The sequence below is a fragment of the Oncorhynchus mykiss genome, chromosome 11, assembly GCF_057628025.1.
Source record: "Oncorhynchus mykiss isolate SJ-2025 chromosome 11, ASM5762802v1, whole genome shotgun sequence".
Taxonomy (NCBI): Eukaryota; Metazoa; Chordata; class Actinopteri; order Salmoniformes; family Salmonidae; genus Oncorhynchus; species Oncorhynchus mykiss.
The window spans coordinates 76152572-76168240 of NC_143032.1; the positions used below are offsets into that span (position 1 = coordinate 76152572).

At 42.0% G+C, this 15669-nt stretch overlaps 3 protein-coding genes across 4 annotated transcripts in view; all 3 read right to left on the bottom strand.

The window, feature by feature from the left end:
• Positions 1–277: 277 nt before the first annotated feature.
• On the bottom strand, positions 278–3181 carry LOC149979872 (uncharacterized). The gene is made up of 3 exons (XM_090191132.1): positions 3081–3181; positions 2762–2907; positions 278–1459 (listed from the first exon to the last, which is right to left on the bottom strand). The coding sequence occupies exons 1-3, from the start codon at positions 3115–3117 to the stop codon at positions 1064–1066; spliced, it is 579 nt and encodes a 192-aa protein (XP_090047258.1). The 5' UTR covers positions 3118–3181; the 3' UTR covers positions 278–1063.
• A 2747-nt stretch (positions 3182–5928) lies between these two features.
• Positions 5929–10332, bottom strand: LOC149979873 (uncharacterized). Its single transcript, XM_090191135.1, has 2 exons — positions 8162–10332; positions 5929–7626 (listed from the first exon to the last, which is right to left on the bottom strand). Exons 1-2 carry the CDS (start codon positions 8285–8287, stop codon positions 7192–7194), a joined length of 561 nt encoding a protein of 186 aa, XP_090047261.1. The 5' UTR covers positions 8288–10332; the 3' UTR covers positions 5929–7191.
• Positions 10333–10529: 197 nt separating this feature from the next.
• The window catches only part of LOC110535112 (cytosolic arginine sensor for mTORC1 subunit 1), a 29702-nt gene continuing 24562 nt past the window's right edge, over positions 10530–15669 (bottom strand). For both annotated transcript variants that reach the window (XM_036936300.2, XM_090191134.1), the window contains exon 9: positions 10530–11755. In XM_036936300.2, the coding sequence (XP_036792195.2) occupies positions 11687–11755 (69 nt within the window). In that variant the 3' untranslated portion in view covers positions 10530–11686. The remainder of the gene's footprint in view (positions 11756–15669) is intronic.

Consider the following 15669-nt stretch of genomic DNA (forward strand, 5'->3'; position numbering starts at 1 on the left):
ACCCTTTCAGAATAATTCTCAGTATTTTATTAAATAAGTTGATGTATTTCACACTATGAAAGCATTCTATATATTGGATAATGTTTATCGGGGGTCAGAGCTGTATCAACAAGAATTGGCATATTTTAATATACAGTATGACAAAATGAAAACTTTTTAAACATCTTAGTTTTTCACAAAGTGGGGGATAAGAAACTTGGACAGTGTCACATCAATTTCAGAAGTGTTTGATGAGCTTGAAGCATCTCGCTTGATTTGAAGAAGGGGCTGTCAGTGGTTGTAATTTATACACTATGTAGGGTGCAGGTATATTTTTATTTAATTAGTCAGTTAAGAACAAATTCTTATTTACAATGATGGCCTAGGAACAGTGGGTTAACTGCCTTGTTCAGGGGCAGAACAACAGATTTTTACCATATCAGCTCGGGGATTCGATCTAGTAACCTTTCGGTTACTGGCCCAATGCTTTAACCACTTGTCTACCTGCCTCCCCACTAGGCTACATGCCGCCCCCATATAGAGTGCCATTTGGGATGCACAGTAGCCCTCTGCAGATATAATAATTCTCCATGCCTTTAAATTATCCACTTGGGGAACATAGCCAGAGCTAAACAATTAATCATCCTGAAGGCTGTGAAAACAGAATCTGTCTTGTAATTAGAAAATATATTAAGGTCCTGACAAATGTTCATTCATGGCTATTTGATTAATGACTGTCACATGGGAAGAGAACACAGTGTAGGCCTGTCCACTAAGTATGCAAACTGTTTCATTTAGCACAAACTATTAGAACTATGTCATCATGACACTGTTTGGCAATGGTATTATTATTATTATTGCAGAACTTCCGATACAAATCAGCTTTATAAGAAAACAGAAATGCTGTTGCTGTAGTCAAGATAGACATGAGCTGGCAATATGCTGAAACTTTGTACTAAAAGAAAGCATCCATAACATTTGAATAAATAGCATTTAAGATGAATAAATAGCATTTAAGATGAATAAATACATTAAATTCACCAAATACATTAATATTATAATAAATAAAATATAATTCAGTGATTTATAGAATCAATGCTATTCTGGAATCCACTACAGACTCCACCCAAACGAGGAAGTCCCGCGACTCCTCCAGCAGGGTAATGCTCCACCGCTTCCTCTGAAAGGGGGGCTTGGGCATCTCGGGATGGGCTGGCTTCCGTGTGCAGTCAACCCCAATGGTTATCTTCAGACAGGCAGATAGCCTCCCCACCATGGTAACAGAGTCATTCAGGTTGTTGTGCATTGATATGTGATCTGGGTTCAGGTCACTCTCTTGGTCCTTGAGGACTTCTTTCAGGGCCTTGCCAATGAAGTGTAGCCCACACTGAGCTCTCTCCAGAGGGGAAGGTGAGGTACTGTTGAGGTCCAGATCTGGGAACCCCTGGGCAAAACGTTGGTTCTGTCCATTGGCTGCCATCTGTGGAAAAAAATATTTGAAAATAGACCATAAATATGTACTCTGACATGATGGAATGTCTTCAGTACATTCTGTTTTAAGTCAATGTTTTTCAGTTGTTATTTATCATGGACAGAATGTCTCAGTTAAATAAAGAGGGCAATTAATATCCCAGTAACAACAGTTGGTATTTTGACCCATGAACTGACTTGTCTTTCTCCAAATTGGCAGAAAGGAAAACGTTGGAATTTGCGTGGATCAATAAGTAATGAACTGAAAGGATCATGATGGGACCCAAGGGAACAGAACAGTAGTAATTGTACAGGTACCGTAATGTATGTAAACACGGTTACTAAAGTCAGTCAGTAGGCAGGTTTCTATTGACCCAGGTTTATTCGACAAAAGCAATGTTGGCAGAAAAATCACGTGTAATGGAAACGGAAGATTGGAGACATTTTCTAAAGATGGACAACATTTTTATCCTTTCTACAGGTGGATTTTTCTTTTGTCGAACTTAATTGCGACAAATGACGATGGAAACAGTTTTTCTAATAAATGATGATTGCCGATTACTTTTGAAGGTACGTGTTGTCATCATGTAACCACAACTTTCACTCCACATGTCATTCTAAATGCGTAATGCTGGCAAAGTACTTTCTTTTTTGAACTGCATCGCCTTGCTTTTCTGGTTGGCTGGTAAGTTTCAACATCCAATTATTTCAGATCTTCATGAGGGTAAATTTCACCATGGCACGGACCTTGGCGATACGTTGGCACATGATAATTATTATATGACACACATTAGTAAATTATTGCATTCTATCCATGCTGGCTTTCGCGGGGTACCTGAGGCATGCCACGGATAGGTGGGAGGGCATACAGGCTGTCTCCAATTTATTAATGCGCAATTTGTCTAAATGAGTAACGGAAACACTTTAACCACCACATTTTTATTCGAAACTTCACGCGCCTGCGTAGCTTCAAAAGTATTTCGCAATTGTTAGGTGACGTCATTGACGAGCTGTTTTTATCGAAACAAAATTGTGAAATGGCAAAGCACCCTAGAAGGCAATTATCGCATTTATAGACAACAACAAAAATCCATGGGGAAGTTAATGGAAACATAGCTACTGAAGACTGTTTGGTTCAGGTGGTGTGTGTGTGGCTTAGTTGGTAAGAGAATGGCAGAACTAGCAACTCCAAGTAAGGCTGTGGGTTCAATTCCTGCTGGGATCACATACAACATTTTTATATATTCAATGTAAGTTGCTTTGGATAAAAGCGTCTGTTAAATGGCATATTAGGACAGATGTAGCTACTTACATAGCTGGTTAGGCTGTCATTGATGAGTGTTTTGGTGAGAGTGGTTAGCTCCTTGACCCTGCAGCCCCTGGGTGATTTCATTCGGTGTAAAGAGTCAGCCTCCAGAGTGACCATCATCACCAATATGCACAATGCTTTAAGAAGTCCTGGGAAAGAAGTCAATGCAAAATTACAGCAATATTTTACAATACTGAAAGACTTGAATTAAAGTACACATGGTTTTCGAGTAGGTCTTTTTGTGAATAATTTGCTAAACTTTTCTTTCTGTAATATGTTGTAATTGAATGTAGTTGTGGACACAGGTGTTGCATAATATTACCTGCAGTTAACTTCACATATAAAATCTCATATGTCATTATATATTTAGTTTTTCCTTGCTTATGTTGTCAGTTTAGCCAAGAATGAGTTGCTCAGCCCATTGACAGTGGTCACCGTCTTATATTCATCTTGCTTCGTCATATGTTGAAAAAAAGTTATGAGGATATGATCAACTTCCTTCATATCTTACAATGTGATATCACACAAGGTGAAAACCCATCAGAAAAATCAATTAAGATGTTTCCTTTTACGTGGTTATTTGCTTAACCAAACTTTTTTCGTGGCCGATGAGTTACATGTCTGAATATCCACTGAATCACCTGGTATTATTCCCATGACAGCTACCTATTTCTCAACTTCAGGAAGTTGACGTGCAAGAAAGTGACGCAACTGCCACTACAGAAAGTTCGGCTCAGGCTGAAGATATTCAATGAGATTTATGAACCAGAATACATTCACAATGCCATGTTTGTTATGTTGTGTGTAATCATCTATTAAAGGCCCAGTCCAGCTGTTTTTATCTCAATATATCAAATTGTTCTGGATAACAAGTAAGTTACTTGCTGTAATATACTCAGCAAAAAAATAAACGTCCCTTTTTCAGGACCCTGTCTTTCAAAGATAATTAGTAAAAATCCAAATAACTAAACAGATCATTGTAAAGGGTTTAAACACTATTTCCCATGCTTGTTCAATGAAACTTAAACAATTAATGAACGCGCTCCTGTGGAACGGTTGTTAAGACACTAACAGCTTACAGACGGTAGGCAATTAAGGCCAAAGTTATGAAAACTTAGGACACTAAAAAGAGGCCTTTCTACAGACTCTGAAAAATACCAAAAGAAACATGCCCAGGGTCCCTGCTCATCTGTGTGAATGTGCCTTAGGCATGCAGCAAGGAGGCATGAAGACTGAAGATGTGGCCAGGGCAATAAATTGCAATGTCCGTACTGTGAGACACCTAAGACAGCGCTACAGGGAGACACGACAGACAGCTGATTGTCCTGGCAGTGGCAGACCACGTGTAACAACACCTGCACAAGATCGGTACATCCGAACATCACGAGTTACACCAGGATCGCACAATCCCTCCATCAGTGCTTAGACTGTCCGCAATAGGATGAGAGATGCTGGACTGAGAGCTTGTAGGTCTGATGTAAGGCAGGTCCTCACCAGACATCACCGGCAACAACGTTGCCTATGGGCACAAACCCGCCGTCACTGGACCAGACAGTGACGGCGGGTTCGTTTGCTCTTCACTGACCAGTCTCGGTTTTGTCTCACCAAGGGTGATGGTCAGATTCGCATTTATCGTCGAAGGAATGTGTTACACTGAGGCCTGTGCTCTGGAGGGGGATCAATTTGGAGGAGTGTCCATCATGGTCTGAGGCGGTGTGTCACAGCATCATCGGACTGAGCTTGTTGTCATTGCAGGCAATCTCAACGCTATGCATTACAGGGAAGACATCCTCCTCCCTCATGTGGTACCCTTCCTGTAGGCTCATCCTGACATGACCCTCCAGCATGACAATGCCATACTGCTCGTTCTGTGCGTGATTTCCTGCAAGACAGGATTTTCTGCCATGGCCAGCAAAGAGCCCGGATCTCAATCCCATTGAGCACATCTGAGACCTGTTGGATCAGAGGGTGAAGGCTAGGGCCATTCCCCCCAGAAATGTCTGGGAACTTACACGTGCCTTGGTGGAAGAGTGGGGTAACATCTCACAGCAAGAACTGGCAAATCTGGTGCAGTCCATGAGGAGGAGATGCAATGCAGTACTTAATGCAGCTGGTGGCCACACCGATACTGACTGTTACTTTTGATTTTGACCCCGCCTTTGTTCAGGGACACATTATTCCATTTCCGTTACTCACATGTCTATGAAACTTGTTAATGTTATGTCTCAATTGTTGAATTATGTTCATACAAATATTTACACATGTTAAGTTTGCTGAAAATAAACGCAGTTGACAGTGAGAGGATGTTTCTTTTTTTGCTGAGTTTGGTTTTCCATTAAATGGTCAAAAAGTTATAAGAAAATAATAATCTCGCTCAGGCTGAGTGGAGCAGGGAAGGGGACCAGAGCAGTGCATTAACCACATATCACGTTTAGGTAAGACCCAGATGCAGACACTATAGAAGTAGCAATAGTTTATTACAACCACAGGGGCAGGCAAACGACAGGTCAAGGCAGGCAGGGGTCAGTAATCCAGAAAGGGTGTAAACGGTCCAGAAGGGCAGGCAGTCTTAGGGAAGGCAGGGGTCAGTAATCCAGAACGGTAAGGTACAAAACGGCAGGCTGTCTCAGGGTCAGGGCAGGCAGAATGGTCAAAACCTGGAGGGACTAGAAAACAGGAGCAGGAAACCAGGCAGGAGCAGGTAAACAAACACTGGTAGGTTTTTACAAACAAAACCAACTGGCAATAGAACACAGGTATAAATACACAGGGCATCATAGGGAAGATGGGCGACACCTGGAGAGGGGTGGAGACAATCACACAGACAGGTGAAGCAGATCAGGGTGAGAACACAGAATTGGAGCGGGGAAGTGGACCTGAGCAGTGCATTACCATAGAAGTGAAGCAGGGAAGCTTAATAGTAGGAATATGTAACTTGAAAGCTAGCGGTTATTGGCATAGACGTTTGTTAGAGTCTTTATTATTTTTGCCTGGTGATGTCCTGAAGCAATCCACAGCTCCAGCCAAGCAGAACCAGCTGAATTTAAGGTTCTGTGTTGATTTTCAACCATCAACCATTGGGGAAATAACACTGATCTCGTTTCACATGTACAGTGTTTGTTTCATCAGCTGTTGTACACATTTCATACAAAACAAAAGGAAAAACAGAATTTTGGCTACACCGAGCTTTTAATATGAATGGCAAAACAAATACAGTAAAAGTAGTCATTCATTACTGTATTCATATTGTTTTTATATTAAATATGAATAACATTTACAGTGTTTACTACCTACAGCTCCAGTTCTTGAAGGGAACATCACCCATTTGATTCTTCTTTTTGAGGTGTTCATATCAATCGCATGACAAATTGAACACGTACATTTTGTGTGCAAATTGAACACAAATGTCCAGTTTATAAAAAGGCCACCACGTAGCTAAGAGACCAAAAGTGGCAAGTTTAAACACAAACCCATACATATAGTGTACAGTTAAATAGGCCATTAAGCAACCTAAAAACAACCTACAGTACACAAATGCATACATTTGTAGTATACAATGACCATCTATAGCATAGCCAACGGTTTAGTATCCAGCATCAGAATGAAACTGACAGACGTCAGCCTGCGATCTGTTGTGTGTGAGGATGCAGGGAGGAAGTCATGAGATGTGACTGATTAGGGAGGCAGTGGCTGCGTCCCAAATGGCACCCTATTCCCAATTTAGTGAACTACTTGGGCTCTGGTCAAAAGTAGTTCACTAGAGAATAGAGTGCCATTTAAGACACAACCTTTCACTGTCTGGGAAGTGCCTGTACCACTTCCCGTGGTTCTGCTTCACTCTATAACCACAACCACCTTCACCGCTGTGCATCAGCTCAGTCAGGAGGAGACGCTCCTTCAATTTTGACTCGTTCGACCAGGCTACCTTCAACCAGGGATGTTGTCATAAACAAAATGATGAGCAAAATCCCTGAGCTTCGTGGGTAATTAGATCCCTAACCCTAATCTGGGTTTACTTGTGTTTACCGTCCACTACCTCATTGACCTCAATGTATCTGCCATGTGTGGGGCATAAGGGAATAATTGAGGCGCCATAGACAAGGAGCAGTAAGGACAAAATAGCTTAAAGAGAGTGAACTGAGTAGCTTTAAATATGAATTCAAAATGTGATAACTGTAAGAGCAAACCAATGAATTTGATTCAAGACTGTTTCAGGACCGTGTTCTGGACTGTTTCAAAAATAATAACAAAAAATAAATTAAAAAATAGATATAAAATATATACTGTGCAGCAATCAAACTCTTCTCTTTCACATTTATATTATTGGCGGTTGGCCTTTGTCCCGATTGTTCCGTTACATGAAATACCTGATTATTTTGGAATAAATATCCTAAAATCACCCTTGGTTGACAAACAACCACTTTGTATAATCCTCACACAGTATTATCCTTAAAGCCAGCAACTTCCTGTAACACCATGGCCAGAAATTCCTTGTGCCCGTTTAGCACAGCCCAGCCATAGAGCTTTTTCTCATAGTCATCACAGAGCACGTCTTGGGGCTTAGTGGACGTAGTAGTGGGTGTGTTTGGGTCCAGAATCTGCAGGAGCACCTCTACGCGGCCAGAGAGTTTCTTGAGACGGTCCCTGGAATCGCTCAGGAGACCCAGAAGAATCTGAGTGTCATTATCTGAGTCCTCCAACATGTTAGTCATGTATTTGGTTACCATGTCGATGTGCCAGTGGAAGATCATGGCTTTGTTGGAGATGTTCCGAAGCTTCTCCTTAGGGGTGGAGCCAGCGATGGTTGCTGAGGGAACACCATCCATGCTGGGGGCCTGCTGGTCGTTCAGGAAGCCATTTGTTTTCATCTGCAAACACGATGGGGGGAATTCAAATCAGTTCACTGACATTCTCCTTGTGCAATTGACCTGTTTTCTAGTATAGTTCAGAACTATGCTGAGCAGTGTAAAAAGGTACCGTCATAGCCTTTGATCTGAGTCGGTGGTTGTTACACTGTAGTTACAGCTTTCCCATGAATAATAGAGTTCTGAGAAAAGCATATGAAATCATGTGGGTTAACAGTCATCACTGTCTAACCCTGTGGAATATTGGCAGAAAGTTGAGCTTCAAACAATAATTGCTGTGACACTGCGACGGGCAGTTCTGAGAAAACCCACGTGATCTCATATGGTTAAGTCATCACTTCGAATCATGGGGAATTTGGGAAATGCATTCGCCAGAAGAGGCCGTCACTACGGTGACCCCCGGTTCCCTACAGTCCCTCAATACTTGGTTAGCCCACTGAGATAAAGCCCAGTCATTAACCTGGGGAGCTAATGCAATTAAACAGGTCTCAGGGCAAAAATATTGACCGAACCACCTCCATTCCATCTTGTTACTTACGTAACTAGTCAGGAGGATGCCAGCTTCATGATCTGACAGTTTGGAAAGCTCTATGGTTTGTTCTAAAGCCTTCTGATACTTGTCCACATTTCCAGAGTGGGGTGCTGCACGTGCTGTCTCCAACATGATCACTAGAAAGACACTGAGTAAAACTGGTGAAGGGCAACATGGTTATTACAGTGTTTGCTACACAGTGTGTATGTATACTTAACACACACTTTACACATGCACACAAAAACTTGACAATCACCAACAATAGTAGGTTATTCTTTTAACAATCCAAGTATGTCACAAATGGTTAACTGTTGTTGTAAGAGTACAGTAAACATATTTACCAAACATATTGTAAGTCTGTTAGAGTTCTTCTGTGCTGGTGTCCGAAGGAGACACTTATGATGACTTGATCAACTCTAATATACGAGTGGTGTATAAGTGGTGTCTCAACCACAACCAATAAAGGAAATGTCACATTTTCTTAGAATTTCTATAAAAATATCATGTTTTAGTGTGGAACTTTCTCCTCCCATTTAAATGCACACCCACTCATCTAATATAGATTACAAGTCTACTCAACAAGACTGAAGAAACACAACGGTTGTCATGAAGACATTGCATAACTTAGTTTGACAAAGCATGTGTAATGCCTCAAACCCATATCTAAGCTACAGTGCCTTGCGAAAGTATTCGGCCCCCTTGAACTTTGGGACCTTTTGCCACATTTCAGGCTTCAAACATAAAGATATAAAACTGTATTTTTTTGTAAAGAATCAACAACAAGTGGGACACAATCATGAAGTGGAACGACATTTATTGGATATTTCAAACCTTTTTAACAAATCAAAAACTGAAAAATTGGGCGTGCAAAATTATTCAGCCCCCTTAAGTTAATACTTTGTAGCGCCACCTTTTGCTGCGATTACAGCTGTAAGTCGCTTGGGGTATGTCTCTATCAGTTTTGCACATCGAGAGACTGACATTTTTTCCCATTCCTCCTTGCAAAACAGCTCGAGCTCAGTGAGGTTGGATGGAGAGCATTTGTGAACAGCAGTTTTCAGTTCTTTCCACAGATTCTCGATTGGATTCAGGTCTGGACTTTGACTTGGCCATTCTAACACCTGGATATGTTTATTTTTGAACCATTCCATTGTAGATTTTGCTTTATGTTTTGGATCATTGTCTTGTTGGAAGACAAATCTCCGTCCCAGTCTCAGGTCTTTTGCAGACTGCATCAGGTTCTTCCAGAATGGTCCTGTATTTGGCTCCATCCATCTTCCCATCAATTTTAACCATCTTCCCTGTCCCTGCTGAAGAAAAGCAGGCCCAAACCATGATGCTGCCACCACCATGTTTGACAGTGGGGATGGTGTGTTCAGCTGTGTTGCTTTTACGCCAAACACAACGTTTTGCATTGTTGCCAAAATGTTCAATTTTGGTTTCATCTGACCAGAGCACCTTCCTCCACATGTTTGGTGTGTCTCCCAGGTGGCTTGTGGCAAACTTTAAACGACACTTTTTATGGATATCTTTAAGAAATGGCTTTCTTCTTGCCACTCTTCCATAAAGGCCAGATTTGTGCAATATACGACTGATTGTTGTCCTATGGACAGTCTCCCACCTCAGCTGTAGATCTCTGCAGTTCATCCAGAGTGATCATGGGCCTCTTGGCTGCATCTCTGATCAGTCTTCTCCTTGTATGAGCTGAAAGTTTAGAGGGACGGCCAGGTCTTGGTAGATTTGCAGTGGTCTGATACTCCTTCCATTTCAATATTATCGCTTGCACAGTGCTCCTTGGGATGTTTAAAGCTTGGGAAATCTTTTTGTATCCAAATCCGGCTTTAAACTTCTTCACAACAGTATCTCGGACCTGCCTGGTGTGTTCCTTGTTCTTCATGATGCTCTCTGCGCTTTTAACGGACCTCTGAGACTATCACAGTGCAGGTGCATTTATACGGAGACTTGATTACACACAGGTGGATTGTATTTATCATCATTAGTCATTTAGGTCAACATTGGATCATTCAGAGATCCTCACTGAACTTCTGGAGAGAGTTTGCTGCACTGAAAGTAAAGGGGCTGAATAATTTTGCACGCCCAATTCTTCAGTTTTTGATTTGTTAAAAAAGTTTGAAATATCCAATAAATGTCGTTCCACTTCATGATTGTGTCCCACTTGTTGTTGATTCTTCACAAAAAAATACAGTTTTATATCTTTATGTTTGAAGCCTGAAATGTGGCAAAAGGTCGCAAAGTTCAAGGGGGCCGAATACTTTCGCAAGGCACTGTATTTTAGTGTAAATTCATCCATACAAAAGTAAATTAACAATCAAATGTTAACTGAGGAAAAAATGAGGTGACAATGTATCCATAATGAAGTCCAGAACCAATACATTATTTAATAAGAAATGTCTTAATTGTGCAAATTGAAAAAGAAAATTGAAGAATAAGACAATAAAGTACAGAAATGTTGACCCTTAAAAAAAATATTGATATTGAAACTGCATCAGGGAATAAAGCTACTCTTTAACCTGGATAATCATGGGATGTTATTTTTTTCCCCTAGTATTGCCTGCGAATGTTTTTCCAAGAAAATATCATTCTGATATGTTTAACAATTAACACTAATTTCCACCAATACACCTCAAACTTTACCTTGTCTTTTTTTCTCTAATGTGATTGTCCAAAATAAGACTTGTGCCGACATCACTGAGCGGCTTCAGTTATTGGGGTGCGATTAGCCCATTTATGTGCCTTACTATTTGTGAAGATATGGCGAAAAAAGAAAACGAAAAGCACCAATGGAGAATAGTGTTTTACCAATGCATAAGTTGTGCTTCACATAATTCACTCAACCATGAAATAACTTGACCTTTGACACAAAGGGTGGCGTTCTGACACAGCATTACGATATAAACAGCACTGGAAGACAGTCGTGTTGTTTATAGTACTAGTAACATGTTTGTGCCCTGCGGCAAGCAGGTAAGTAGCATAAGAAAATCCATCACGGTTACATTTTATAAACTGCGGGTATTATGCATTATTACATGTTATAAACATGTACAAGCCTTTATAATGCGTTATTACAAGGCATGGGCTATGACTCGATGGCTGTTATTTTAGTCAGGATCTTTATGAGACGATAACAAGACATGAGGGGGTTATATATGCCTATAACAAGTCTTCTAATGAAAACATAACCGCATCATAATGCATTATATCTGCAGGCCTTAAGTACAGTGTTACCATCATCACAACAGTACTTCTGTTCACCAATCCCCTTGTCCCATTGGTCAGGGGTCCTGGCAGCGTCCAAACAATGAGTTTCCCAAGGAATTCTGGGAAGACAAGAGGCTCTCTTCAGACACCCCTTCCTTGAAGCGCTTTTGGTGGTCATGGCAACAAAGTTTATGGTTAATACTGCTCACACTGCAGTGCTAGTCTAGGCACGGAGTTCGCATCTCTCTTCAGACCTGTACTGCCCCAGGACACGGAGAGGGGTGTAGTATGGACCAAGCCGCCAGGTCGCCATCAGCAGGCTGGCTCTTTCCTATGCTGCCGGAGCATCTCAGTCACACTCACTATGTCCTCTTCAGGTACCTACAGTAGAACAGGAGAAGAGAACAGAATGGAATATGGGTCCAATTCCTACTCCATCAGCATCTTAAATCAAATGTTATTGGTCACATACACATATTTAGCAGATGTTATTGCGGGTGTAGCGAAATGCTTGTGTTCCTAGCTCCAACAGTGCAGTAATATCTAACATTATACAACAGGTCTAATCGTGAATGCTGATAGATTAAAACCCCATGCCAACTGTTGTCTATTCCACAATTTACCACCGGCTAAATCTAGGATGTTGAAATGCCTATTTACTCTGTTTCATCTGACTGCGCAATCCACAGTCTCATCAGTCCAGCCAGGCACTTAATAAACTTGATCTCCACTATAAAAAGCATCTAGTCATTCTCACATTTCTTTTAGACTGACATTTCGTTTTCAACAGCGGAGATTTAGATAAACCTTGCTGTCTGTCTCTCCGACATTAATCATGAATCAGCTGCCATAATTTATGGCTATGTACAAAGAAATGTCATTTATAAAAAGGTCAAACGAAATTAAATGCAGCTAGTTTGCAGTCTTTCCAGTTTTAGTTTGAAGTGATTGTGTTAGCTGTGTTTTTGGTTAGCTCCTCTGAACGACAGTGTCCAGACGAGTGAACACATTTGGTGGCGAAATCTTGCCTCATTAGCTCTAGTATTTATGTAACCTTTATTTAACTAGTTGAGAACAAATTCTTAACCCTAACCCGAACGACTCTGGGCCAATGATGCGCTGCCCTATGGGACTCCCAATCACGGCCGGTTGTGATACAGCCTGGAATCGAAATAGGGTGTCTGTAGTGACGCCTCTAGCACTGAGATGGAGTGCCTTTTTTATTTTACCTTTATTTAACTAGGCAAGTCAGTTAAGAACAAATTCTTATTTTCAATGACGGCCTAGGAACACTGCTTTGTTCAGGGGCAGAACAGATTTTGACATTGTCAGCTCGGGGATTCGATCTTGCAACCTTCCGGTTACTAGTCCAACGCTCTAACCACTAGGCTATCTGCCACCTACCTGCCGGTGTGTGTGTGTGTGTGTGTGTGCAGTCAACTTAGTGTATTTAAACTTCTGAGCCACTGGAATTGTGATACAGTTAATTATAAGTGAAATAATCTGTCTGTAAACAATTGTTGGAAAAATGACCTGTGTCATGCACAAAGTAGATGTCTTAACTGACTTGCCAAAACTATAGTTTGTTAACAAGACATTTGTGGAGTGGTTGAAAAACGAGTTAATGACTCCAACCTAGGTGTATGTAAACTTCCGACTTCAACTGTACATATGAAATGGGAAAAACAGTATGTAACCATTATTAAAGTGAGCAGTGTTCCATTATTAAAGTGACCAGTGTTTCATGTCTATGTACATAGGCAGTAGCGTCTAAGGTGCAGAGTTGAGTAACCAGGCAATAGCCTGTTAGTGACAGTGACTAAGTTCAGGGCAGGGTACTGGGTGGAGGCTGGCTAGTGATGACTATTTAAGCTGGAAGCTTTTTCCTTCTCTCGGTCCCAGCTTTGATGCAGCTGTACTGACCTCTCCTTCTGGATGATAGCGGGGTGAACAGACCGTGGCTCGGGTGGCTGAGGTTCTTGATGATCTTTTTGGCCTTCCTGTGACACCGGGTGCTGTAGATGTCCTGGAGGGCAGGAGTGTTACCCCCGCAGGAGAGCCCTGCGGTTACGATGGTGCAGTTGTTGTACCAGGCGGTGATACAGTCAAACAGGACACTCTCAATGGTGCATCTGTAAAGAGAGTCTTAGGGGCCAAGACAAATTTCTTCAGCCTCCTGAGGTTGAAGAGGCGCTGTTGCGCTTTCTTCACCACGCGGTCTGCGTGTGTGGACCATTTTAGATTGTCAGCGATGTGTACGACAAGGAACTTGAAGCTTTTCCCCTTCTCTACTGTGGCCCTTCAATTTGGATGGAGGCGAGCTCCCTCTGCTGTCTCCTGAAGTCCAAGATCAGCTCCTCATTTTGTTGACGTTGAGGGAGAGGTTATTTTCCTGGCACCACTCCGCCAAAGCTCTCACCTCCTCCATGTAGGCTGTCTCGTCGTTGTTGGTAATCAGGCTACCGCTGTTGTGTTGTCTGCAAACTTGATGGTTGAGTTGGAGGCGTGTGTGGCCACGCAGTCATGGATGAACAGGGTGTACAGGAGGGGGCTGAGCACACATCCTTGTGGGGCCCCTGTGTTGAGGATCTGCATAGTGGAGGTGTTTTTGCCGACCTTAACCACCTGGGGGGCGGCCCATCAGGAAGTCCAAGACCCAGTTGCGGCAGGGTAGCCTAGTGGTTAGAGCGTTGGACTAGTAACCGGAAGGTTGTGAGTTCAAACCCCTGAGCTGACAAGGTACAAATCTGTCGTTCTGCCCCTGAACAGGCAGTTAACCCACTGTTCCCAGGCCGTCATTGAAAATAAGAATTTGTTCTTAACTGACTTGCCTGGTTAAATAAAGGTAAAATAAAAAATAAAATAAGGGCAGGGTTCAGACTGGGGGTCCCGAGCTTAATGATGAGCTTGGAGGGTACTATGGTGCTGAAGTGGGGCTGTTACGGTGACAGTATTACCACCACACCGGAGGTCACCAGTCATGACCGCAGTCAAATTCCACGTGACCATTTAGGTCATGGTAACTAGGCTTCTTCAAGCTCTGATGCTGCTGATGGTCATTAGTTAATTGCATTTTTGAATATTTGCGCTTATAGCCAACTGCTATGTGCGCATTGCTGTGCTTATAAATATGAAGAAATAGCCTAATAGTTTATAAACATTTTAAGCTAAACGTGTTGCATCAGCCACATTGCTTTTAAACGTGTTTTATTTAATGCTAGTGTTTGTATTAATTTGGGATCTATCACATCCCACAACTGTCCCAGAGTATATTTGGAATATTTCTTTATTGCACAGAAGGACACCTTTTAGAATAGGTTAACTTTTGTACTAATGGAGGAGAGTGGATTGACATATGCTAGTGCTTTTAATGTTCGTTAGGCCTACTCATCTTGTTGAAGGTTAAATGTGGACAGTTCTTCTAACATCTTCAATATGCGTCTCAGAATTCAATAACAAGGACGTGCGCAGATGCATCCCGATATGTCGGTATTCACTTGTAGCCTACTTTTTTTAGATGAGATGCCTGTGAGAAGGACCCGATCACGTGACGGACATTGGCTACTAAGAATTTAGTTATCTAAGCGTGCCATGTGAGGGAGAGGTGCTTCGGAGCACGGCAGCTGGGAGAAGGGAATTAAAATATTCAGCCCCAGGGCACAACAGCCACTTTGGCTACAAAAGGCATGGATTTATTAGATGGCATTACGCTGGAAGCCTGGTTAGAAGATTATCAAGTGCTTGTCAAATTGTGCATGACAGACTGATGAAGTGTGTGCAACCTGCACAAAAAACTAAGCAGAGTTCATGCCTTGCATGCAACTTTTTTCAAAATCATCATTAGCCGCATCATGCAGCCTTAGAATGTATAAAACGTTTTAACATATAACCCAAATTTTTTATCACAACTATCACAACTGGGTACAGAAACAATGGTGGACATCTTGAACCAAGTGGGGAGAGCAGACTGTGATAGGGAGAGATTGAATATGTCCGTAAACACTCCAGCCAGCAGGTCTGCACATGCTCTGAGGACGCGGCTAGGGATGCCATCTGGGCAGGCAGCCTTGAGGGGGTTAACACGCTTAAACGTCTTACTCACGTCGGCCATGGAGAACTAGAGCTTACAGCGGGAGCGGCCCGCGTCGGTGGCACTGTGTTATCCTCAAAGTGGGCGAAGAATGTGTTTGTTTAGCTTGTCCGGAAGCAATATGTCAGGTTCCGCAATATGGATGGTTTTCCATTTATAATCTGATTGTCTTCAGCATGAGAAGTATTCTGACTGACAGCTTATC